A 24923-nucleotide genomic window follows, 5' to 3' on the forward strand; every position below is an offset into this window, starting at 1 on the left:
AATAAATAAAATAAAAATAAATTAATTATTCAATTCGAACTTGTCGATGAAAACAACTTCAAACTGGATGTTGTTATTTATTGACCTAGAAGCAAGTCATGAAGTGATATGAAAAGGATGACTTCTAGAAGTTGTAATTAGTGCACAACCGTTTTAATAAAGATTTCACTACATACTAAAGTCTACAACAAATTATTCACTGGACCTGATTATGAATTCACAATTTAATGATAAAACAACTAACATGTAACTTTGGGTAATATACTGAAGCCTATGTTCACAATTACATCCAAAACTATACTATCTTCAAATTACTATAAATAATTGCAATATGATAATATCCACCAAGTGACATATGTCTATAATTAAAAATAGTTTTTCTCTATTCAGGTAAATCAGGCAACAGCAAAGACATCTGCGGAGATGATAAATTCAAAGAAGATGGTGATCCGTGGAATGTTGAAGCACAAGCTGCCTTCCTTGGACCAAATCTATGGGATAAGACTTTGCCGTATGATGCTGATCTTAAGGTAACCCAAGTTAGTAATCTTCCAATTTTTTTGTAGTCCTATTGGATATTAACAAATTAAAAATGTGCTTTTCTTGCAATTTTCAATTTTATGTCTATATGTGCCTTGTTTTTTGGTTTAATCTTTTGTGCTGTTAGGTTATTAAAACATATACATGCATACATTGTTGTTGCCATCATGATACAAGTTATATTTTTTCAGGAAATTTATAGAAAGTGTAGAATGTAGGGAATTTGAACGAGATTAACTAAAGCATTGTAAGTATACTATATGCAAATCATATTAGCTCGTAGTCTAATATGATTGTCTAGAAACTCTTATATTGGATTGAGAGGGCGTTTCAGCTTATACTTTGATTTACAGAATGTACATAATTTATGTATGTGTTCAAGAGCTAAGCCTTAAAGCCTTAAAATTAGATTATTTATCCTCAGGCGGTGAAGATATGAAAGTTTGATGAAATTTAGATTATTATACCACAAAATAATTTATAATTTGAATTACAATAAAAAGTCCACATCTGGATTGTGAACATTTTGACCATAACTAATTATTCCGATGAATTTCATCATGCTAATTTTCTAAATTATTAGTTGATTGATTATCCGCCATTTACAATTTTGTTGTAAATGGAAGATGTATGAAAAAATGGTCAAAAATCAGATATTCTTTCTGAATAACCACAATCCTGATTCTTCAGTCATACCGATTCACCTCCATAGCTTACTTCGGAAGGCACTACTGTAATAACATTTTTAGCTTATGTGATAATTATGTGGAATACGTGCATTAAATTATAAGTTGCCGGCGTATTTTGAGGATAATACATAGAATATGTTAAACTATAAAAAGGTCTTTTATATGATTAATTCACTTGAGCATGAAAATCTCAAAATTACAAATTAGCGACAAAATTTGGAGGCTCTATTTTTTCTTTTTTATTAATTTTGAATATAAATTATGTATATATTGCAAAAAAAATAATACTCCTTTTTCGGCCGAATCGAGGGGCGAGTACCTAAGGATGGGCTGAATGAAACATCCAAAGGCCCGTATTACAACGATGATGCACAAAATGTGTGCAACCACGCAAAAATGGATTGTTCTGGCAAAAATTTCATGCAGTAATGCGGTTTTGGTTCTAAACTGCAGAGACAGACAGGTAGAAACCTCTTGATGATAAAAACTGAAAGCAAAGCGCATTAAGCCAAATTATTTCCGGACAAATTTCTTCAGACTATATATCAAGTTGCAGGAATGACAACTTGGTACATATCCCTGTTAGATCCTCTTCTCCCTTGGATCTTCTATAGTCCCCGTCGCCAGGGAGTCGTAGGTCCCATTTTTCCCTGTTACTTTTCAAAAGTGTTCCAGTCCAACGGTATGGTTACATCGATTATAAAGCACCCCCGTTCTTCCTTGAGAAATAAAATTTAATCGGTCCTGTTGTGGCAAAAAATGTGGTCTGTGGCGATGATGTAGCCCCCAAGTAGTTACACCCGATTATCCCTCAACATTTTCTACGGAGTATTATAATACGGATGGTAGTTTGTCATTTAGTTAACGCAGAGTTCGATGGAGAATTTTGCAGACGGGGTATAACAACAGGTGCACACGGTATTGCCCAACACCTTGCACGCAGGAATTATGTACTGGATGGTCTTCCGTTCAGAGTTGCATAATTTGAAACTGAAATTGGTAATTGAAGAGTCCTGAAGGTTATACCATGATAGCTTTTTGTTGGGAGCAAAACATACTGAATTGAAATAAGAAATGTTTATATTTCTTAATATAGTACACCATTAGCCAACTGTGCTGTTAATGCCTGGCAACAATAACATTTTTGATATGTCCTCCGTGATAGGGTCTTTTCTCCACATGTTGACCTTCTGTTGGACTGAAGTTATGTTACATTCTACTTGGAATACCATTCTCAGCTCCTCTGGCTCAAAGGAGACAATTTAATTGGCTAGAGAAGTGTATCTAAAAAGAAATCACGATAACAGTGTACTTGATTATAGCGATAACGTGGGCAAGTGATCTTCATTTTTTCGGCAGCTCTATGGTGTATGTTGCGATTTGCAAGAACTACCTTTCGTATCGCAGCGAACGTGTATGGAAGGCTCTGTTTTCAAGACAAGATCCAGACGCCGTTCAAATTTCCTGGGTAACTTTGATTTACTAATTTCTAAAGTAGGTACTGGTGCTTGCAATATGCAAAGTTATTTATGTACGTTGTCCGAATTTAGTTAGGATGTCATTTTGGCTATGTCCTTGATTGTCGGTGTGTTTTCCTCGAATGATTCTTTTCGTGAAAAATTTTTTCAAACCGAACTGCATGCGGATATTACTATGAAGTGATTGTGATGTCCAACAGTGAGCGAAGTTGATTTTCGTCTTTGGCATGCAATCTAATGTCGTCAATGCAGATTAATTGGTTTAATCTACATTTCCATAGCTTTGTGTTTCAATCCAGTTTTTACATGAACTTATAAGGTGTAGAAACTGCCTTTGAATTGCAACGGCTGGGTTTGTTCCAACCACTTCTCCGCATTTTTTTTGCCTTCTCCATATCTGGATTGCTTATGGGCTAGAATTGGTAATGCTTTTCTAAAATCGTCTTTGGTTTCAGAAAGAGGAGGTAGCGCCTGTCCTTGGCTGAAAGTTGCTATTGGAGCATATTACAAGCTTCTGCTTCAACACTTTAAAGATTTCGGTGATTGGCATATCGTTGGAAAAATAGTAATTTCTAAAGATATCAACAACACATCAATGGACTCTTTCCAAGATGAGTATTGGTGACGAGGCCACGCTCGTTTCTCCACTTTTTGACCCTTTTGTAGAGTCAAAAGGTAAAGTTCTTCTGCATAGAACTCTGTTATTTGCATCAAAATATTGGTTGTAGAAACAAATGATCGCGTTAATTGCGGTTGAGAATACGGTCAAAGCCTCACTGTGGATTAGCATTTTTTTCAAAGAAATTTACTCCCAGTCTACATTCCGACCAATGTTTTTAAATCCAGAGTTAGCATCAATTTACGTTACCTTTCCATAAATACATCACTTCTACAATTTTGAAATTAATCACGGGGGGTGTATCTTGGAAAAGTGGTAGTTCCTTGGTTAATTTTGTGTTTGTTTAAAAGACGTCTCTCAAGCCTTGAACAACGACTAGACTCTTCTTGGAATCACTCCCTGCCCATGTGCGACTGACAAATGGATTAATGACTCGCGCAGTATTGGCCTAACATATTTAGGTTCTTCATTGGCCTTCAATAGAATAATTTTTGTTTGGAAAGAGCGTTAGATTTTTAAGAAAACGGGTTTGGTGATCTAAGTGATTATAAGGTCGTCGATTCTTTTTGAATAGTTTGCAGAGTCTGAGATTGGATATCAGGAAATTGGCCTGGCATCTAGTTTAAGCTTAAACTCAACACAAGTGTATAGTCCCCATATTTAGTCACTCAGTCTGCTGTGTCGCCAGCTTGATAGATTTGTAGGGGTTGGTTGGAGATCTGAGAATGTTACGTGTACTGCGGAATGATCGGAACTTAAACCAAAACAGAGTTGGATAGATTTCTTTTCATCTTCTTCATGATTTTGGCCCGTAGGTCGGGTAATCGCTCGATAACACGTAACAATCACAGTTTGTCATTATGACAGTCCGAAAGGTTGAGCCCGTATGCCATATTAGCCATGAGCTCCAGTACGTGTGTTCGGTATAGAAAAAAGTGAAGAAAGTCCAGTTGTAATAATTTTTTTACCAACAATATTGAAAAAGTTTACACACTGCAAAGACGGTACAATTTGGAAACAAGTATGCCGCAGAAATGGTGATAGGATCTACCAATTGCAGATACGGCTTGCATATAATCCACTCAGCGATTCGGACACAAACTATGTTAGCCGGTGATTTATTGCTAATTTATGAATAAATTCATGTGTATCATTTATATATATGTATATTATATACTTATAAAATTATGAGAATTTGAATCTGTGGTATGCGTGCCTACATATATTTCATTTAAACTGATATAGGTATGGGTTAATTGTGCAATGTTGCTATTTTGAATCTTCTCGGATGATAAAATTAGTAAATCCTAATTATTTATTATTCTTTGGTTCTCTGAAATATCAGAAGCAATTATTTGAACCATAATACCAACTATGAGTGTCTTTACAGTTTGAATTTTCACCTTTTTCTCCTGTTACCGATTGCTCAATGTTTAGAGGTGACACTTTTTTGGATTTTCTTCATAATTTAATACATTTCCGGATTATTTGCACAATTATTATGGCGGTGCTTCCTACGCGCAATTTACACCTGAAATCACAAGGGGTTAAACCCATTGTAATTACAAAAACCTTCATAAAGAAATATCTAATTTTGCTGAAATTCCTATATAACCAGTTTCTACTAATTTTTGTATGGAAACATTTACTGTTTGCTCCTCAAGTACTTTATCAAATTTCTTCCGAAACTAGGAAAACACTTAACTGTAGACTCACCTTTCCTCGGTTGTTCTCTAAAATTTATCAGTTGGCCAGCAGAAACATTCTGATTCTATCTACTTGTATGTAGATAAATGAGCAAACAGTGTAGAACAGCGTTTCGAACAAAATTGAATTAACAATCATTTTTCATATCTTATTAGATGGTAAGTTATTGTTTGATTGCCGGCGCGCCTATCGCGGAACAAGATTGATGTTTTGATATCGATAATTCCAATTCGTGGCTTGCATATACATATAATAGCACGTAATCACGTCATGGGAAATTTTTATATCTTTTCTAGGATTCAGGTGACATGAAATAAATTTTAATAAAAACGCTAATTTGAAGTTATTTCCAAATATTCTTTATTACAAAATATGCTTTTATAATTTTGAAAATAAAATTTAACCTGCAAATAGTCAATATTTTAGAAATGGTTAAACATTGTATCGTGAATGCATTTCCTGGATAGCCGAACAATTTTCGGGACACAATTAATTCTGGATTTAAAAAAAAATTGACACCTTCGAAGTAATTATAATATTGAAACAGGCAATCTTGACATCATTATTTGTAGTTTCACAGCATGTGGCTAGCATTAGCTTTCATGATAAACCCTTGATAATCCCCACAATAGATTACAAATTCAATGATGTTCGTCCTCAAATTTTTCCCCATTCTACTCATTCTCAATTGGACTCTGCAATCTCAAAATACACTAACAATTTTCGGTTGCTACTACTTCAAGTCTATTATGACAGCGATCTACGTAAGCATCAGATACGAAATGATCTTTTATTTCTGTATGCAATAAAAATAAATTCTTGTAGTGCGTCATCTCACGTGCCTTCACATTCTTCGGAAAGAAAGATTCCCGGATATTTCCATTCGAATGGAGCAAAAAAGACCTATTTAGTCGTCTCAAAATATTCAGAAAGTAGTTGGACCTACTCGTCGAATTTGGACTGAGTCGATCCGTGGGAGTGGGCCATGTATCTAAAACTTCTCAAAAAAATGTAACTTATCACGACTCATTTCGACTGAAACTGCATGCAATCGCTTTTGGGAGATACTTTCACTTTTATTTTTAGTCGGATTTAAGTCCACATCCACGAGGAAATATAGCTTGGAAGTAAAAAGAGAAATTATTGTTATTTGTGTATCCAAAAATATAGACAATCTGTGACGGAAGAATGAGGTGCCTAGCAGTTTCAATCACTTCAGAGACTACTGTAGTCGTGCATTTTATTTACTGAATGGAGATCCTTCAAGATTGACGTCTATGTATTATAAATGAAATTTTAATTGATTTTATTTTCATAAAATGTTAAAAACTACCAGCAACCAGTTCTAATTGTTTTTTCTTTTTTCTACATTTTTCTGATACATAATAATTATGCAAAATGATCAAAAATTAAACCATGGTTCTATCCATTTCCATACAGAAATATTGTTCAGTTTTCTCCAGTAATAAAATCTCAATTACTGCCTAAATTCAACAATTTTCGTTCCGCTACATACTGTACATGTATAAGTATATACATACCTAAATTTGAAAACTGGATTTTTAATTGTTTTGTATACTTTTTATGACGTCGAGTATGTCTGCATGAATTGTATGAAAGCTACGTCAGAGGAGAAAAGAAACTATTTAGTGATTTAAATTTGGTGGTTTTTGTTAGTAGCACTCGTGAGGTTTTTTTTTGCATTTAGCGGTAGTATTTCTCAACATCTCTCACTTAACATGTCTTTGGTATTGGGGAAAAAATATATACACGGATACAGATGTATCGAAAATAATCTGAACGATGAAAAGTAAATAATATATGCAAGTATCTTATATATGCAAGATTTGTTAGTTGGAGTTAACCGAAATTTTATGCTTATTGAGCTTGAAAGGGAAATTTCTTAAAAAAACTGTTTTTTCAAATGATAATCAGGTGTAGCTATTTTGGAGTTGTTTTGAAAGTGAAATTTTTACATTCATCAAAAAATTAACGTTTGTTGGAGTTTCTTTGTTTGACTAGGAGTCAACGAACTCTACATTTTTGTTTTCAGTTTTCATGATTACATAATGCTCAATTTCCCATAAAATTATAGTTTATGAATAGCATTAAATTATGCTTGCAAAATTTCAAAAACTTTCTTCTATGAAAGATATTAATACTTGTGAACATAATTGTAATTATTTAAAATTATAATTTTTATTCATGGACATCTTGTCTTTAAGAGTTTCATTCTCTTCAAAACTCAATTGAAATCTTGTGTTTTTTGATGAAATAATCTATATTCTCGATGCTTATCCTATTTCACAAAAACATAAAATAAAAGGATTAAATTCACTGTGGAAACTCGATTTTCCCCGGGTCTATTCAAGGCGAGGATTGCGTGAAATTTAGTTTTGCTCGAAATGAAGTCAGTTTAGATGCTTATATGAAGTGCGGGCACTGAGTTTGCAAAAAATCTGCCCTTGAATGTTTTGATGACGTGTTTTAAGTAATAATGGTTTATCAATGTGCCTAGTTTTGTTTTTTTATACTTGGCTGTCCTTAAGGTACTGTTAAAAATTTGTGATTTCCGTATATTGAAATCTAGTTTACAAAAAAAAGAAAAAAATTCAGGTAGATTGCCTTTTTGGCCGCTTCTGGCTGAATATTCTACTCGTTTTACCTATGCAATGCGACAGTCGGTACAGTCTTATGCTCATATTTCTGTTGTCCCAACAGGAATACAGAGTATCTCGAGCTATTTTCAGCGACAGCACCATCAATCTAGAGATTCAGTTTATGTAGACATGCTGGCTTTCAACTAATTGTTTTTGGTCCTTAATCATGTTGGATGTTCGACCAAAACTAAGCTAAACTTTCGTGCTTTCTTAATTTTTCGTCCTTTTGTGAGGCAGATACCTTTGGACATCTGAGTGCCGAATTTTCTTTATTCTTCATAGTCACTGGCTTCTTGTTGTCGTAATCATCAGCGTGACTTTGGAAACACTGGCAATAAATTATTATTTCTATTTCTGATTAAATTTATAATTTTTTTTTCCTTCCTTCTCCATCCAAATACGAATACTTTTAATATCTCGAACTTCTTTTCTAAAGAAATGTCACCTCATTACAAGCTAACATAGTTTCCCTTGCAGGAGTTCATGAGTTAATTACGAAAATATTTAGGGTAGTTTTTTTTCCGCTTACAGTTATTGGTGGTTACTACTGCTAGCTACATTTCCAATCCTTTGCTAGTATCTTAAATGAAAGTGCTGACGCCCTACTTGTCCTGATATACCATATACTCAAAGTTTACCCACAGTTAGGGTTTGACTCAAGAACTTTTCAGATTCTTGAGTTCTTGCGAACTTATAATTGTAAAGTTTAACCTGATCAGCTTTTGTCCGGGTCAGTAATGGGGTCGGCTGGTTTAGATCAAATTCGCCGTTGTGCTTGATCATTGGCTTGGTCATGGTTGACACGAGAGGTTCTTAAATCTAGCGTATCAAGTCATGGTTGCCTCCGTCGAAGTTTCGGATCATAATCGATTTCGATATTCAAGATAATCCCAGCTAGTCATGATCGTTCCAACGAAGGTTCCTCCGTGCGGTTGCCCTCTGAGTGCTCCCGTTTGTTTCGGAGGTTTGCTGGTGGCTGTTTCCCTTCCACCTCGCCATGAAACTCAAGTAGACGCCTGCCTGGCAATTCTTTTGTCGCTCATACTGTCCTACATGGTTTGCTTAGTTGTTGTCCTCTTCTGGAGTTGCGCATAAGTACATAAAACTGTCGCCTTGTTCTAAGTTATAATCATTATTGTCGCTTTTTGTCTGACTGGTGGCTTTTTCCTGGTTTGTGTTATGACTTAACTCTTTTTTCCGTATCGCCGGAACTTCAAATTCAGCCAATATTTCGTACATATATGTGTCATATGCTTGTTTGGTATTTGTGAACTCATGAAGTTTCCTCGTCATTCGCACACTTCTTATCTGTAGTATCTCCAAAGCTTTTCAATTCAGATTCGGTGCTTTGCTGTTTGTCAGGGTTCTTAGTGCGTTCTTGAGGCTTTCGAGTCTGGGTAGTGTGACAGGTACCTACTGTTTCTATTTCTTCGATATATGAGGACTGGGTTGTGGCATTGAATAGCTTTACGAAATATTGGGTCCATAGATTTTTTAACAGCTCCATGTTTCCAATAAGATTCCTACCAAATATGGTTTTGGGCTCAACCCTGCTATCATTATTTTCACTAATTTGTAAATTGTCCCTATTAAATTTATCATCTAATCTGCAAATTTCGTCATTTACATGTTTTCGTTTCTTTTTTGTCATCAGTATATATTAATTCTACGTATTTGCCTAGTTTGGTTCTTATGGAATTTTATCGTTTGTTTTGCTCATCTATTATGCTCTTTGTCAAACTTTTGATTCTTAATTGCGTCTTTTAGTTGACTCCACTTCACATCAACGTTACTGGCTTCATAGTGTTGGTTGAGCATGCACAAGAGTTGTCCTTCTAACGTTTTGACATATTTCTGTGCCAGTTTCTTCCTTCTGGAGTTTTACAATATCGAATCTGATAACTGGGGTGAGCCTTCTACTTCCAATATTTCCTCTCCGGCATTAATACTTGCTCTGAGGGGATAGTGGTCGCTATTGCAATTGGTCTCGCAGTATGAGCGTACGTCAAGGCTGCTAGATGTAACTCGTTTTTAATGAAGACGTAGTTCAATGTCGCCTGATGATGCCCATCCTTTCGTGGATACTACAGTGAGAGAAATAAGTTGTTGACTAATAATTTTATTTCATGAACATCTTGTATTTTTCGACCCGTTCAATTAGTACTCTAAAGCGTCAATTTTGCATAGGGAGCACACGTTTCAGTTGTTATTGTATTTCCGATCCGAGCTAAGGTACAATTTCGGGTTCCATGGCAATAGTATACTGTGAATTGATTGTCAGCTTGTTGCGTAGCCAACAACCAGGAGTGTCAATCTCATCTCTGTTTTATGGCGCCGCTCCCCTCTCTCGTCAACTGCTTTACATTGCCCGGAGGTTACAATCATGAAGCCGAGATTAGGATTCGATAGTCGAGCATTTGAATTGACGATTTTTGAAACGAATTTACACACGTACTATCCTTCATATATGCTACAGTAAATTAAAAAATAGTACATTGCCATACTATGTCTTATAAATCTACTGTAAGCTGCCCTTGATATTATAGTAAAACTATAAAATATAGTATTGACCATAACATGGAACACCGTACTGGAAAGTTTGATGGAAATTCGACTATTATTAACAAAGCTATAATTGGTCAAAATTGCCTTTTTCGTATGGAATCTCTGCACCCTAAAAAAGGAATAATCTCACACACATATTTAATGCACATACACTAGGAACGATGTACAAACGGAACTATTGTGCACCCAAATATTTTTTCATAAAAAATCCATAAAACTGTTCACAGCTGAAGTGCCAAGCTTTTCCAACTTGTACTTGTTTGTCAACTCCATTTTATTTCAAGTATTGTAGTCACGTTTCAGTGGGAAGCTGGTTGATGCGAATGCCTACCGGGATAACTTCTACGTTATGGAGGAACTTATTATATATTTTATACACTTTTATGGCATAAAACCGCAGTAGCGCACTGACATGGACAAGAAGTTTTCAGGCTTTTCTAGAGTTTCTCCTATTTTGAACTTGGATCTCTGTCACTGTTTTCAAATCTCCTTCAAATGTGTGTGGATTGATCACGAGAGTAGTTAGTGATTTGCCAAAGAAATATAGAATTTTCTCTGCTAGAGAAATAAACGTCTAAAATCTTCTACATTCATATTTTATATCAACTTTATTGGATGCGATACATCTACGAAAATCTAAGCAACTTATTCTTATACTTAATAAAAGCAAGGGCAATGACGATTGATATTTATGTTTTGCAAAGTATGTAGATAAAATAATAATATGTAAGCTGGTAGCGACGTACTCGTCGTAAATGAATAATGAAAAGCCATATTTTGGCTTTTACTCTATTTTTCCGATCCCTCAGCATTCGACCAAATAATGATTCACCTAACATAACGCAAAATTATATTTGCGAAAAAAATAACAAACAATGAACTTGTTCTTCTGATTCATAGAAAAATTATTTTATATTGTCTACGTATTGGTCATTACTGAAACAAAGTCTAAGATTCGGAAATACTTCTTTGATAAATGAGATATTATAGAGTAAAATTAATTTTAACAAAAACATTTTATAAGATAGAATTTTTCAGAATTGAATGAATTATCTGAAATCAGTTTTTCAGAAAATAAATTGCTTTTTTATATTCAACTGAAAGGTCAACTTTATTTTTAAAGAAGAGTGAATGGGGCTTGCTTTCCTCCCTACTTATGAAATAGACAATCAGTATTGATTTACTACATTTTGCTTTGATTTATAACTAAAATTTTACAAAGATGAAAACATTTTCCTGGATTTTTTAAATTATTTAAAATTATAATAAAATATAATAATCTCGCTCCCAAATCGATATTAGATTTTCGTCTCTCCTTAGCTTTTTCTTGATTTTTTCAAAAAATTATTTATTAAACTGGGAAAGCTTCTTTGTTAGAAATTGAAAAGTGGTTTCCTTTGTTCGCACAAGAATGTTATTAGGAATTATTTATCTGATAATCATTTACCTAAAACGAAAATAAATCTGCCGAGCATTACGTTTTTTTTTTCGTAGGTAATATTGGAGCGGGTTGTTTTTGTAAATAAATGCATTGTATTGTCTCAAAATTATCAACTTACTCTTTTTCGGATTGAAATAAAGTAGAAAGAAAAGCTTTTCGATATAATTTCCTTGAAAAATATAACCAATATCATTATTTTTCTGTTAAACATTTTCATACTAGTGCTTTTATACGCTTTTGCATTTTATCTAAAATATAGATTACCAATATTAATATCTGCCTATTTTTTTACCATTTAGTATGCCGACTTGGACGAGTTCCTATCAGAAAACAATATCCCTGATGGATTGCCGGGAACCCACCTAGGACATTCAGCAGGTTTGGGCCACCGTTCTGATTCCTTGGGGCACTCAGCTGGTTTGTCCTTGAGTCTTGGACATGTTACCACCAAACGTGAACGATCTCCATCACCGTCGGACTGCGTGAGTCCCGATACGATCAACCCACCATCACCTGCGGAGTCAAGTGAGTATGAGTACTAAAAGAAAAAAGTATCGAGAAATATGTTATTTTTTTCTACTTTCAATTTGATGGTGGTGTACAATGCAAATTTGATCATATTTCACTTATTTTCAAACAATGCTCTTGTAAAAAATGGGGTGCAAGGAATCAAATTAAAGATTTTTAGAATGTTTGCTATAATTGGCAGAATTATTATGTTTATGTTTTTAGAAAATAAATACAAATATCAGATTGGAAATGATAGCGCTGAAATCGCGATTTTTTTGTGAAATACAATAGACACGAGATCATTTTCAAAATTCCGTGTAGTCAAGATATATAAAAGCGTTAACGAATGGTTTAAAATTATGCCTACTCTGCCTCTATCGGCAATGAATTTAGCTGCACAACTGTGTGGACCCCATGAAAATTTCAAATTTTATCATTTAATCACTTACTTTATTACCAATTTTCCTTTTGATTATTTTCCTTATACTTCCTGTTGCTAACCTTTCATACATTTGGCATAACCTTAGCTTCTTCACTAATCAACTCTCAATTGGAAGCTCCTTTTGATTTTTAATTTTTACTTTTTTTATTGTTCTTTCTCGTTCTTTCTTTAAATTCTTTGGACAGTCCTCGAAACATCGTTAACGTTTAGTGTTTGATATTTCAGCGTTTTCATTTGCTTCTTCTGGACGTGATTTTGATCCACGCACGCGGGCATTTTCTGATGAAGAGCTGAAACCCCAACCGATGATTAAAAAGTCTAGAAAACAATTCGTTCCAGATGAACTAAAAGACGATAAATATTGGGCAAGACGACGAAAGAATAACATTGCTGCTAAACGGTCACGAGATGCACGCCGACAGAAAGAAAATCAAATTGCAATGCGTGCAAGATATTTAGAGAAGGAGGTAAGTTAAGATAAAATTATGTAATGGAATGACAAGATAATTCTCTCCTGCCGCCAAGTTCAAATAAATGAAGAAGCAACTAAGGGGTTGAAAAACAGCGCTCCAATTCGCTTTAATTCGTCAATTTTATTAGATCATATTGGGATTTCATTTCATAGCTGCTGTCTCTAATTTTGACAAGCCTGATTCTGATTTTACTTTCTCTTGACTCAATCTGGACAAACAATCCAGAAATTTTCGTGGAAAATCGGTTGGAGTTGGTTCTCACTTTCGTTGAGTTGTCCTTTTGCCCAGTTTTGCGTCAAATGAAACCTTAGTAAACTGGCTTTCTATCTGCCTGGTTGTCTTTCTGTCTGTTTGAAACATTCACTTTAAAGGAAAATGGATGTTATCACGAAATAAGATGGAAGTATGTAGTCTAGGAGACCCCATAGTATAGTGTGGTAGGATTTTGCATTGACAAAAATGGGGGCTTCCTATGCGGAAGGGGTTTGGTATTAAACAAAGAGTGTCAGGTGTTATGTTTTGAAGCTAACTTCACTTTATGATTGAAATATATGGAGGTGAGGGCTCAACTGTGATATGTGCCCCTTAAGTTGGTTTTTAATATGTAACGCTTTCAACCTTTTTTAAGAAATTTTTTGGACCCAAAATAAAAATAATTTTTTCAGTCTTTTTACATGTTATTATAAGGGCTTTGGGTTATAATAATCATTTTTTAGTATTTATTATTCACGAATTCTATAATCGTTTGTATTTGTTTGTTTTTTTTTTGCGGTCAAAGAGGGTTCGACCGAATCAGAAATATAACTTTACCTTGGGTTCTACAAAAATCGCATCAATTTTTCATTGAAAATCCAGAATAAAAATATCAAATTGTTAACCGAAATAAATATATTCCGAATAACTTTTGAGAATTTTCTTCAAAAATTTAAGTGAAAAATGAAGTTATATGAGATTAATACGCTGAAGGTCGTAACTAGAGCTGGACGTGTAGCTTTTTACCTGCAACTAAAAAGGTTTTAATTTTACATCACTAACTTATTTTCTAAGAAAATGAACCTGAATGCGGTTAAAATAGAAATATTTAAATTTTCATGATTCTTTTCACTAATTATACAAAAAAGGCACCCTTAAAAATATAATATCATCCCAAGTGTAGGTTTATATTCTGGTTAATTTTATTAAGAGTCATACCTATAAATTTCATAATGATCAGTTTATTGCTTTTTGAGTTTGAATTCCCGCATATGTGGAAAACGTCAATTTGAGAAAAATGTTCAAAAAAGATTGTTTGATAAGTCACCATTCGGATAAGAAGTTATTTATCACTCTTAATTACGAACAAAATGGAGTTAGAATAAATACAAATGCACTCATTCAAGTGACTGATGCCAAGTATTTATAAATACGTTATTTACAGAGATTTCGTAAGGACATAAAGCAGACACCTTTTGGTCGCTTGACCCTGAGCTTGAATCTATGCCTGTAAAAGCTAAAGGACGGGAATTTTCCTTTGAAATTTCTGCAGTGTATTCTGAGATTGCTAAGTTAACGATCTATGCAATAAATAAGAATCAATTCTAAAAACCTCTGAACATATTTTCCCTCCTTAAGGTTATCCTAGAAATATGCAGTTTCATAATTATACTCGTAATATAGGTCCCGATATAACAAAAATTTTCATTTTCTATTGATTTATTGCAATTTACCGCAATGTCCTGCTTTGACATAAAAAATAGACTTCCGAATTGCATTCCTCTTGCGTTCGTATCACGAATCCACGTGGAAGCCATCATCTTTAAAATTTCAGCAATATTCTTTTTATATATATTGTTGTTTGATTCAACTTTATTTTGCCTGTGACGTTTTAGCTCAGTCTTTATAAAAAAAAATCTGATTGTATTCGGCGAAGTGTGGTATCCAAAAATATAAAGCAGAGAGCAATGCGTTCCACTAATAGTTCTTTCAAAACATATTGTATTCTTGATCATATACATAGCTCCCGCTTATATTGCTGTGTCTAATAGACTGAAATAGCAAAAAGATGTTGTCCACGTTTTGAAACAATGTCAATATTGCATTTGACAGCCCAGATATACATGTTGGTGCAGCTAGTTTATGGAATACAAAATTATATGATCACATAGTCCGTTTGAGATATCTATAATTTTTGATATTTTTCCATTTTGAATTTCTATAATTAACGCAATTTCTGCAATTAACAAAAATTACCGCTCTAGAAAAAGCTTATTTTTGTTATTGAATAAATTCATGAATTAACGTAATATTGTTATCATTAAAATAAAATATTCCTGACATGAACAGTAGTAAACACAACAAATATGTGTCGTGGGGATGAATTTATGAAATTTTTGAAACCGCAAACAATTCTTCTGGACGTATTATATTCAGGTCAATCTACTTCAACTTCGCTTCGTTTTTATTCCAGATGCCAAAGAATTTGGGCAGGGTATCTCTGTTATTCTTGGATTTGACATTGTTTGACCATTGAAATTTCAATTTGATGAAATTTCAGATTCATATGCCGTATGTTTTATGAATAGGAAAAATCAGATGTTCCGGATTTATTCGAGATACAGTTATTGTCAAAAGTAGAAATATAAACAGATAAACAGCTTGGATTTGACTATAATGAGATACATATTTGAATTTTATATACAATAAATATTTTCTTTTTTAAAATTAAAACGGACACTACTTCTGACATATGGGAAAATTGAAAGCCAGTAACATAAAAGAGACATTAGGGACAATTTATTTGAATATTTGTTGATTAAATTGAGTAAATGGTCCAAGGAGGCCCAAATTTTACTAAAATAAAGAATTTCAACAAAAATTTCCCTATCAAAATGCCTTAATTTCGAAGCAAATCAGTACCCGCTTAGAGATGGGTTATGGATATGAAGAATTTTTGCAATGTGAGTTCCAAAAATTGCAATCTTATTAAGCCAATGGCGCTTTCAGTTAATAGGGTTATGGAAATTAAATATAAATATTATTATTTTCGTATCTTTTCTTTAAAAACGGAAGCCGTCTTGTTTACATCAGGAAATAATACTGAATTATCTTTATACGACGCATGATTACACCTAGGTTACAACAACAACCATTACTCGTGAATATATTTATTCGAATAAACCCTTTGGAGGATAAATCAAAATTCAGAAAAAAATTATTGGTAGAAGGAGTCAATTTTAATAAAGAATTACCGCCTGGAGACTGGTTCTCATTATCGATTCCTCGTCTTTTTACGTTCTCTAAAATATCTTCATCCGTAAGGTTTCCATTGATATCTACGTTATTATCAACGTACACGATGTCCGCATGAGCTAGATCTCTCTTATCTTCAACAGAATTATGCACTAGTTGTGAAATTTAAAGTTTGAAGGATTATTTTCCTTGTCCATATAAGCGCCGGTGAGAATGTGCCCAACTAACAAACATCGATGATAGGGCTTAAATTTTTCAATAATTTCTTCATTCATTCTCGACGGGCCTCATGATCTTTCCTGTCCTTACCGACATTATAAATAATAATAAATAATAATAAATGCTAAAACCACATACAAAATATCTCTGGGATTTATATACTATATCACTTCCGACAATTCCGTTTTATATATATATATTTGTCTATTTCTTGGTAGTCAACGTTGCCACTTTCTCAAGAAACATGTTTAAATATAACGTTTTCTCCGCTCTTAAAACCTTCAAATCAACCCGTTGCATTTGCAGAAGCGACTTCCCTGCTTATGCTCACACCAAGGGAGATTTTTGCGACTATTCAAACCATTTTAACATCAACATTACGGTTTTTGGGTTCTCTAACTCTTCTTTTATCGTTTCCTTCACTATTCACTCTACGCAAAGTGGAATCTTTATTTTTAAAAAACTTCGATAATGTCTAAGGAACCCCTAAGTCTTTAGCTGCCTCAGACTTCTCTTTTCCCGTTCCTATTGCGTGAATCGTGTCCGGATGGCTCAGTGGTTAAAGCGCCAGACTGTCGTTGCGGAAGGTCGCGGTTTAAATCCCACTGGTGGGATTTGTATCGTGACTGGATGTCGGGTACCAGTCGACTCAGCTCTGGATGAACCCGTGCCAAACTAGGGTAATAGTCACAGGCGAGAGCAATGCTGACCACATTGCCTCGTACATTATATAGTAGTCCTGTAATGTTCAGGTCTCAAAATACTCTGCATGTCGACTATCCTTTTGGGGAAACTGACTAGGAGCCTCCCTTAAGTTTATCGTAGAGCTGTAAAAGTGTACAGTTATATAGACTATAGTATGAAGCATGATATCCCCCAAGTATGATCACAATCGTACTATTACTAACAAAGTTACAGTAGCTAAAATTTGTCTTTTCCGTGTAAATTTACTGCAACCTAAAATACTAGGTATCGAGATCACATTAAAGTGCGTAGTTTGTCATGCTAAAAATACACATATATTACTGACTACGTACAAATGGGCTAGTTCTACCTTCAAATATACTTACATGAGAAACAAACAAAACCGTTCATACCTGAAGCGTCTAGCTTTCGGTTTCCCGATTTGTTTTTATTTATTTACTAGTTTTTCGTTGCTTTTCTGATTTCTACTTTCTTTTGGTGATAATTTTGAAACCTAATTATTGACTCAAGTATACGTATCAACTTATTGGCAAACGATTACATTCCCGTGTTTAGTATTTTTAAAGGCCCGATGTTAAAAGAAATGCTATCAAATTAACTCATATGTTTAACAACAACCGATAAATTAGCTATGGTTGATCACCAAGCTGGTAATAATTAATTGGCGAATGTTTGGCCCTTCTTAAACTCAGAATACGAAAGTAGCTACATCTATAACACAGATGAATCAGCCCTATCCTATAAAGCACCTACTCGAGGAATACTAGCATATTGAAACGCCAGAGATGAGTCTGATAATCATATTTTTATAATCAAAAGTGCCAAACAATCTCACTCCTTTATAGGTAGGATTCTCAGTACCATATTATAATTCAAAGACAGGTTGGAGGAATCGCGCTATTTAGAATCAGATTTTATTTTTCCGAAATGAAGTTTTTAAATAAAAAAATAAAATGGCTTTGTTTGTAGTAAACAATGTAAACCGCCAAAAGATAAATAGAGCGTTTAGAAATCTTGGAATAGTTTCTTGCCTCCAAATACAACCAACTTGATTTAACTGCTGGATATTAACGTATATATCTTCTACAAAAACAGTTTTTAGTATTAGAAAATGGAATTTCCCGCCAAGATTTTGCAAAATCAATTTTTGTCCTAAGAGCTGAACAACTTATTGAAAGATGTTGGTGGTTAGTTGCTCTCACCACAATATAAAACTATATCAAAAAGTCAGGGTTCATCAATCTGATTAATGAAAGCCTTCCAGAACTTGAATGAAGATGAATTTAGAGGATACCTTCTGTGTGATAAACATATTGAGTGCTGTGGATAGATTATACATGAACAATTTTAGCAGAAGTGATCGAATGCAATACTGAAATAACTGAAGACGAAAAACAAAGACGAAAAATCTCCAAAAATTGGAAGTATAAAGCTAATTCTGTCATATGGTGGGGCATTCCCGGCACTTTCTATACTCCAGAAGTATTTTCAAAATAAAAAAGATCTTTATCTTCGATTGATTTGAGGAAGCCATTTTAAAGAAATCAATTGAACTACATTTTACACAAATAAAAGCAAAGAGCATTCTAAAAAGGAATGTTTTCTACATGACAATTTATAACCTTTTGTAAAAATCAATGAAATGTAAAAAAATGGCAAATGCCTGAAAAAAGTGCGAAAAATCATCGTTTTTTTTATATTCTGGTTAATTGTCATGTCGGTGAAAAAATGTGAATTTAAGAAAAACCCATTTAAAGTTATTTACTATTTATTTAGATAATATTTCAAGTCTTAACAATTAGAATTGTTCAATCTACTGTCTGTGGATCACACGAAAGTACTTCTGAGTCGACACACACCTGGTCTTCTTCTTTTTATGGTACTTTTTTTGGACAAACGGTATTCCTGCGACGTAGCCGTCGTTGTCCTTTCAGCTATTGCAATTCTCTTTTTATATTTTTGAACTGCGTATTCGTCCCATTATGTCTAGAATTTTAACGGAATTTTTTGTCCTTCATCTTGAAAGTGGAATATGCATCCCATTTTGACGACTTCTTCACTTGTAAACGTTTATTTGGGAATGATCACCCAAAGCGTTTTATGATAACACTCATTATCCTTTGAGTAAACCGTCCTCGATCAATTTTTTAAAAAACAAGTTTTAAATAATTATGTTCCTCTAGAGTGAGAGTTGGTTTGTGTATCTGCTGCTTATTATTTTTCTTTGCCTAAATGTATTTATACCACTTTAGGTTCAGCTATCCGTGGCTGCTTGCACCTGTACAAAGCCGAAAATAGGCGCGCACTAAAACTTCTATAACTCGACTTCTTTTTCTTTTTGGTAGTTAATACCATACTTAAAGCTGAGGAAAGCAGTGCATAAAATCTTTTTTTTTTACTATGTTTGTCAATATTTTGAGAAGTCTCCTCTTGTCAGGAAGGTTCTTTTAGAATTGGGATGAAACTTCGGAAGATACCGAAAAGTCAGATTTTTCAATAACTTCAGTGTGTTCTCTAATCGCATGATTTGGAAACTTAGTTCCGGATCCTTTCGTCCTAAGAAGAAAAGTATTATATTTAGCGCGTTTTCATTAAAAAGGAACGACAATAGGAAGACAAAAGAAGTCATTAAGATCATCTAAACAGAGAGCACAATTCTTCTAACGCATCAAGAGAACGACGCTTTATTCATATTGGCGCTTTGCTGGTAATACTAAAGAATACTGGGAAAGTATGCAGGACAAATGAAAGGCGTTTTAATTTGAGTAAAATAGATCACATATTCCATTATATAGAATCGATTGTAGAGTCATCACTGTAGATTTTAGTCATACAGACCTTTCTTTTTTAAGCCTCCTCGCCTGACGCTATCTCTCTCATAGGCGTTATTGGTTGCGGAGCCACAAGCAAGTTATGATAATTTCATCCAAAATTGAACTTATTGGCTTGTCCTTTCTCCTGTATTCGGCTTAGTGTATTGTCAAATATGCAGATTCAAATAGGTACCATGCAACTAATAGGAAGGAATCGATGCACCTCGTCATATCAACTTAGAAAAATACTTTAACCATCCTTTACTTACATATGCAGCAAATTAAATTGCTGCCAGTTGACATTTGGAACCAAAAAATAGTTCATTATTACTTTTAGAAGAACTTCACCTCCTTTACCATATTTAGCGGACCGAAAAATGAAGTCGGCAGGTGAAACCTTGATTAAATTATTCTGGCAAGAAATACGAAGTTTAATACATGATGGAGGATGAGCGACACCCTGATGGCGATTCGCTCCTTTGCAGGATTTCCATTCCAAAAAAACAACACAAATCGACTCTCTGAAATCTTAAAACAAAAATGGAATGTGAATCGAGGAAATAACCTGGAAATTTTGAAACTATGCAGTGAAAAACAGAAATTTCCATCCAATTTTACCTAACGTGTTATCATTAGTGGTTAATCCATGGAACTGTTCGGATTGAATAGTTTAATCAGTTTAATAATATTATCACAAAAGTAAACTTTAATTGTGGTAATAGAGAGTATCAGAACAAAAATTATATATTTTACAGGAGCGGTCGTAGAAAATAATTCTGAAAAGCCATTGTCTCCATTCTCCTTCATTTTCTCAGCAAAAGTCCAGAATCCATTTTTGTTGAATGAATAATTGAAATGAAAACCAAGCCAATTCGAGCGATTTGTGGAAGCATATGGGTTGAAGCATAGAGAAACAAAAATCTGGTTTTAAAAATAAGCTATAAATTAGACAGTAGACTGCCGTAATCATAAATACATATAATAATATGCTTGAAGCAGGAATCTCGATAAGATGAGAATATGTGTTCATCTTTTGGCGCTTTCGATTGTTTGCAGGTGGGAACGAGCAGTCAAGTATATTTTCAATCAGATTCTATCTAGTACCATATTCATCTAAATGTCGTTGTTGTAAAGCGTTAATAATCTCCAGCAAATTGTCTTTCTGGTCTAATGCTTCATGGAATAATTTTCCCATTCCCGGTGAAAATTTTAGGATCTTCAAATAGGGGTTCCCTGTTAACTTTGGTCATCTAAATGATTTACAATCATTATTTGCTCAAACATAATGACTTTACCATACAATTGTGGTGAGCAGTTCATGTGTATGTATTTATAGCGATTTACTGGCTGTTGATGCCCTGATGCTTCCTTTAATAATAAACCTGAACTCATCTATAATTGATTTTGTTTCTGATGCGGTTTTAAATGTGGCCTCTACTTTCCTATTATGCCTAATCAATCATTTTTAGTATTTCAAATGGACCCACTTGAAAAATAATTGCATGATCTTTGAGGAAATGGTTGATGGTCCCCGTAGTGTCCAAGCAGGTGTAGTGTAAAAGCAAAACTAGCAGTTATTTTAATTAACGTGAGGTGTCTCTTGCCTTTTCCAAAAATCGATGCTATTGATTGATCTAGTTCAAAGTATTCAGGTTGGTTTAGTTTTCATCTTGGTGTTATGTAGAGTAGTCGAAACAGATCGCGGCATGCTCAACTGAAGTTTGAAACACTTTTCTCTTGGCGGATTTATCGGAATCTGACCTTATATATTAAGTAGGTTCTGAAAGAGTTCTCAACGGTGATTTTTTACTGGCTACTGAGTGATTGCTGAGTGGCAACTTGATTATCCAGCAATTCAGTTCTCCATTACAAATTAGTAGGGAAATTTTCATATTATCAATAAACCAGGATTAGGAGACCTCGAATATATTCCGCTTTCCCTTTAATTGGTCACCAGCAACAAAAAGCATTTCTATCAATCATTTTACATTAAATTCACCCATTTCTTTTTACCATTTCAGAATTCAACATTACACCAAGAAGTCGAAAATTTAAAACAAGAAAATATGGAGTTGCGGGCACGCTTATCAAAATACCAAGAAGTGTAATGCTGGCTGTTACTGTTATTATTTAAATAAAGTTAAAATCAACGAAATTTACTTGCATAGTAATATTAAAAATATAATAAGGAGGCAAAAAAAAATACATAATCGAGAATAATGAGAAGTGAAAAACCAGGCAACTTATTATGAATGATTGAAGCAGAAAAATTGAAACAAACTCTATATAATAAATAATATTGTTATATTTATAATTTAAAATAAAAAAAAAAGTGAATAAAAAAACTACGTTTCAAAATTAGTTATAATGCAGAATAAACTAAAATGATGAAATTGAAGTAAAATCGTTAAATTATATACAGAAAATAAAGCAAAATTAAAACGAATAAAATAAAAATAATTTATGTAAATATAGTAAAAATGGCAGGATAAGAGCAAATATTTTCGTACGTTAAGTTTTAAATAGAAAACAAAAAAGGCAAAATCTACAAAAATAAGCAGATTGTTATTTGAATGAAAAATCATTAAAAAAAAGAGAAAATGCTTCTAAATCGGTACTTTATACAACACATTATAAACGCATTGTCAAACTGAAAAGCATATATAAATATGAAAAATACAATTTTATAGGTTCCCGCTAATGTAAAAATGTTTCTCGCTTTACGTATAAAAACCTAAGAATTGATATCTATATTTGATTATTTTTGTCTGAAATTGGATCAAATTAAATCTAAAACGTATCTGTTAAAAAATTAACACACTGCCAATGTATATATCATCTCACATTTTATCATTTGCTGATGTATATGCATATTGCATATATAATTTTAAAATATTTTCAAAATAATTTAATTGATTACTGTTCTAATCAAATTACCCCTTTAGGCATGCTTATAAATAGGTTTTTATGCGTAGTGTGAGTATCGCTCTGATGAAGTACTATTGGGTGTGGGAGCAGTTTTAAACTAGGCGATAAGAAATGATTGCAGCTTGCGCTTGTAGACTAGAGCAATAAAAATTACCTTGCCGATTTTATTAAATTGAAGTAGAGATATTTTTTTAATGGTCGGAATTTTTGTAAGAATTCAACTTTGATCAAATTGAGGCGGAGCAGGAATTTTTAATATATTTGAGAATTAAAAATCGATTTCTTCTTCCTTGAAAATATTTGATTGCAATATTGAATTCAAAATTACTTCGAAGTTTATTTTAGTTTTTGCGAATAGGGACAGTAGTTGCAATAATTTTTACGACAATAGGCGATCTGAGTATAAACTCGGGTATGGGATTTTTATTGAATTCACACTTTTGTCATCGGCTCGAATTTTATTTTCAATCTATCCTAAATGCTTAGCTACATGTTTCGATCTTATACTATAAAGCCTGGAATTGGCATCTATTTGTGAATGCAAAAAGCCAACCATTTTATCCATATGTGTAGACATTTTTTTTATAAGTCGTAGATTTCTCCACCTTGTTATTAGTTTTTTCGTTGTTTTTGTTATTAATTTTGTTATAAGCTGAAAAGATCTTAAATTTGATTGACTCCGTAGAAGCTAAAAGGCATTAATGTTTTGATATTTATGAATGTGTTTTACTTGCAAGTTATCTTTTAAAATAAATATTTAGTAGAAAATTAGACTTATAATCCAGTTTACTGTTATACTATACTTACATTTATTGGTTACAATAAACTTTTTATTTATTATAATTTTATTTTTGTAGAGTTTATTTTTTACTTCGGTTGGTGGACTTTAAGTTATTCTTTAAATATCCTTTCAAAATGGCATGCAACCTATTTTAATTTGTTGTTTCGTTTTCCTTTGATTTAATATCTTGTAGTCACGATATGTTACATTTGTTGGTAGTTCCTTGTATTCCTATCCCCGTTTTTGTAATGTTGTGACAGGAAAAGGTCAAACCTATCACGCTAACTCTATATTGGTTGGTCAGTCAACTTTTAGAACACGTAAATAAGTATAAGGTTTCTTTTACTAATCAGTTCCTCATAGCGTTGCCAAAGTGATTATTATTCAAAACTATAGTACCAAATTAAAGATCGATTCCTAAATTTCAATACCTGAGCAAATTTTCGTTTTAACCAGAAAATTATTAACTAAGAAGACATCAAATCACTGACCTCCTGTATTATTTAACCTATTTTTATCCATTTTCTACACACACATAATTTTTTAGTTGGTAAACCATGTAAATGGCACGAATTTTTAATTTTTTTTGTTTTTGTAAACATAGTACTTAGAAATCGAACGGATCCTGAATTAGTTTCAATTGATTTTGCACTGTAACTATCTTCAAATCAAACTTACATTCCTTATCATTTCCAGTTTCTGGTTTCTGGTCTTTGACAGGGGGCAAGGGAAGGGGAGGATATAATACAAAGGCTTTCAACTTATAAGCACTACTCTATCTAATCAGCTATGTGAACTGCTGAATTCGCGCCCCCCCCCCTATTTTTCCCCCAATATTCATATCTGTTACCCCAAGATTTATCTACTTATGAACATAACAAGAGTGTTATGCTGACAGCATGATGCTCTTATAAAGCTTCTACTGTGTAATTTTGTTTTACATTGAATGTTTCCTATAATTTCATTTCTACATTTTATATCCAAATCAGCGTTATGGAAACTGAAGTACAACGTTTTTCGGGTTGTCAACGTCTAACTTGGAAAATTTATTGTATTACAAGGGAGTAGCTAAAAAAGATAAAATCAGTTCACTATAAAATTTGTCTCTCGGCTATAATACAAACT

The 24923-nt window shown here is 33.3% G+C and overlaps 1 protein-coding gene across 14 annotated transcripts in view; it reads left to right on the forward strand.

The window, feature by feature from the left end:
- The window catches only part of LOC119647524 (hepatic leukemia factor), a 111162-nt gene extending 88439 nt beyond the window's left edge, over nucleotides 1-22723 (forward strand). For 6 of the 14 annotated variants that reach the window (XM_038048494.1, XM_038048495.1, XM_038048496.1 and 3 more), the window contains 4 exons: nucleotides 376-539; nucleotides 11999-12224; nucleotides 12862-13118; nucleotides 22111-22723. In XM_038048494.1, coding sequence (XP_037904422.1) covers nucleotides 376-539; nucleotides 11999-12224; nucleotides 12862-13118; nucleotides 22111-22197 — 734 coding nt within the window. In that variant the 3' untranslated portion in view covers nucleotides 22198-22723. The remainder of the gene's footprint in view (nucleotides 1-375; nucleotides 540-11998; nucleotides 12225-12861; nucleotides 13119-22110) is intronic. The other 8 variants (XM_038048503.1, XM_038048505.1, XM_038048501.1 and 5 more) reach the window with 7 other exon arrangements.
- The last annotated feature ends 2200 nt before the right edge of the window (nucleotides 22724-24923 follow it).

The sequence above is a fragment of the Hermetia illucens genome, chromosome 2, assembly GCF_905115235.1.
Source record: "Hermetia illucens chromosome 2, iHerIll2.2.curated.20191125, whole genome shotgun sequence".
Classification (NCBI taxonomy): domain Eukaryota; kingdom Metazoa; phylum Arthropoda; class Insecta; order Diptera; family Stratiomyidae; genus Hermetia; species Hermetia illucens.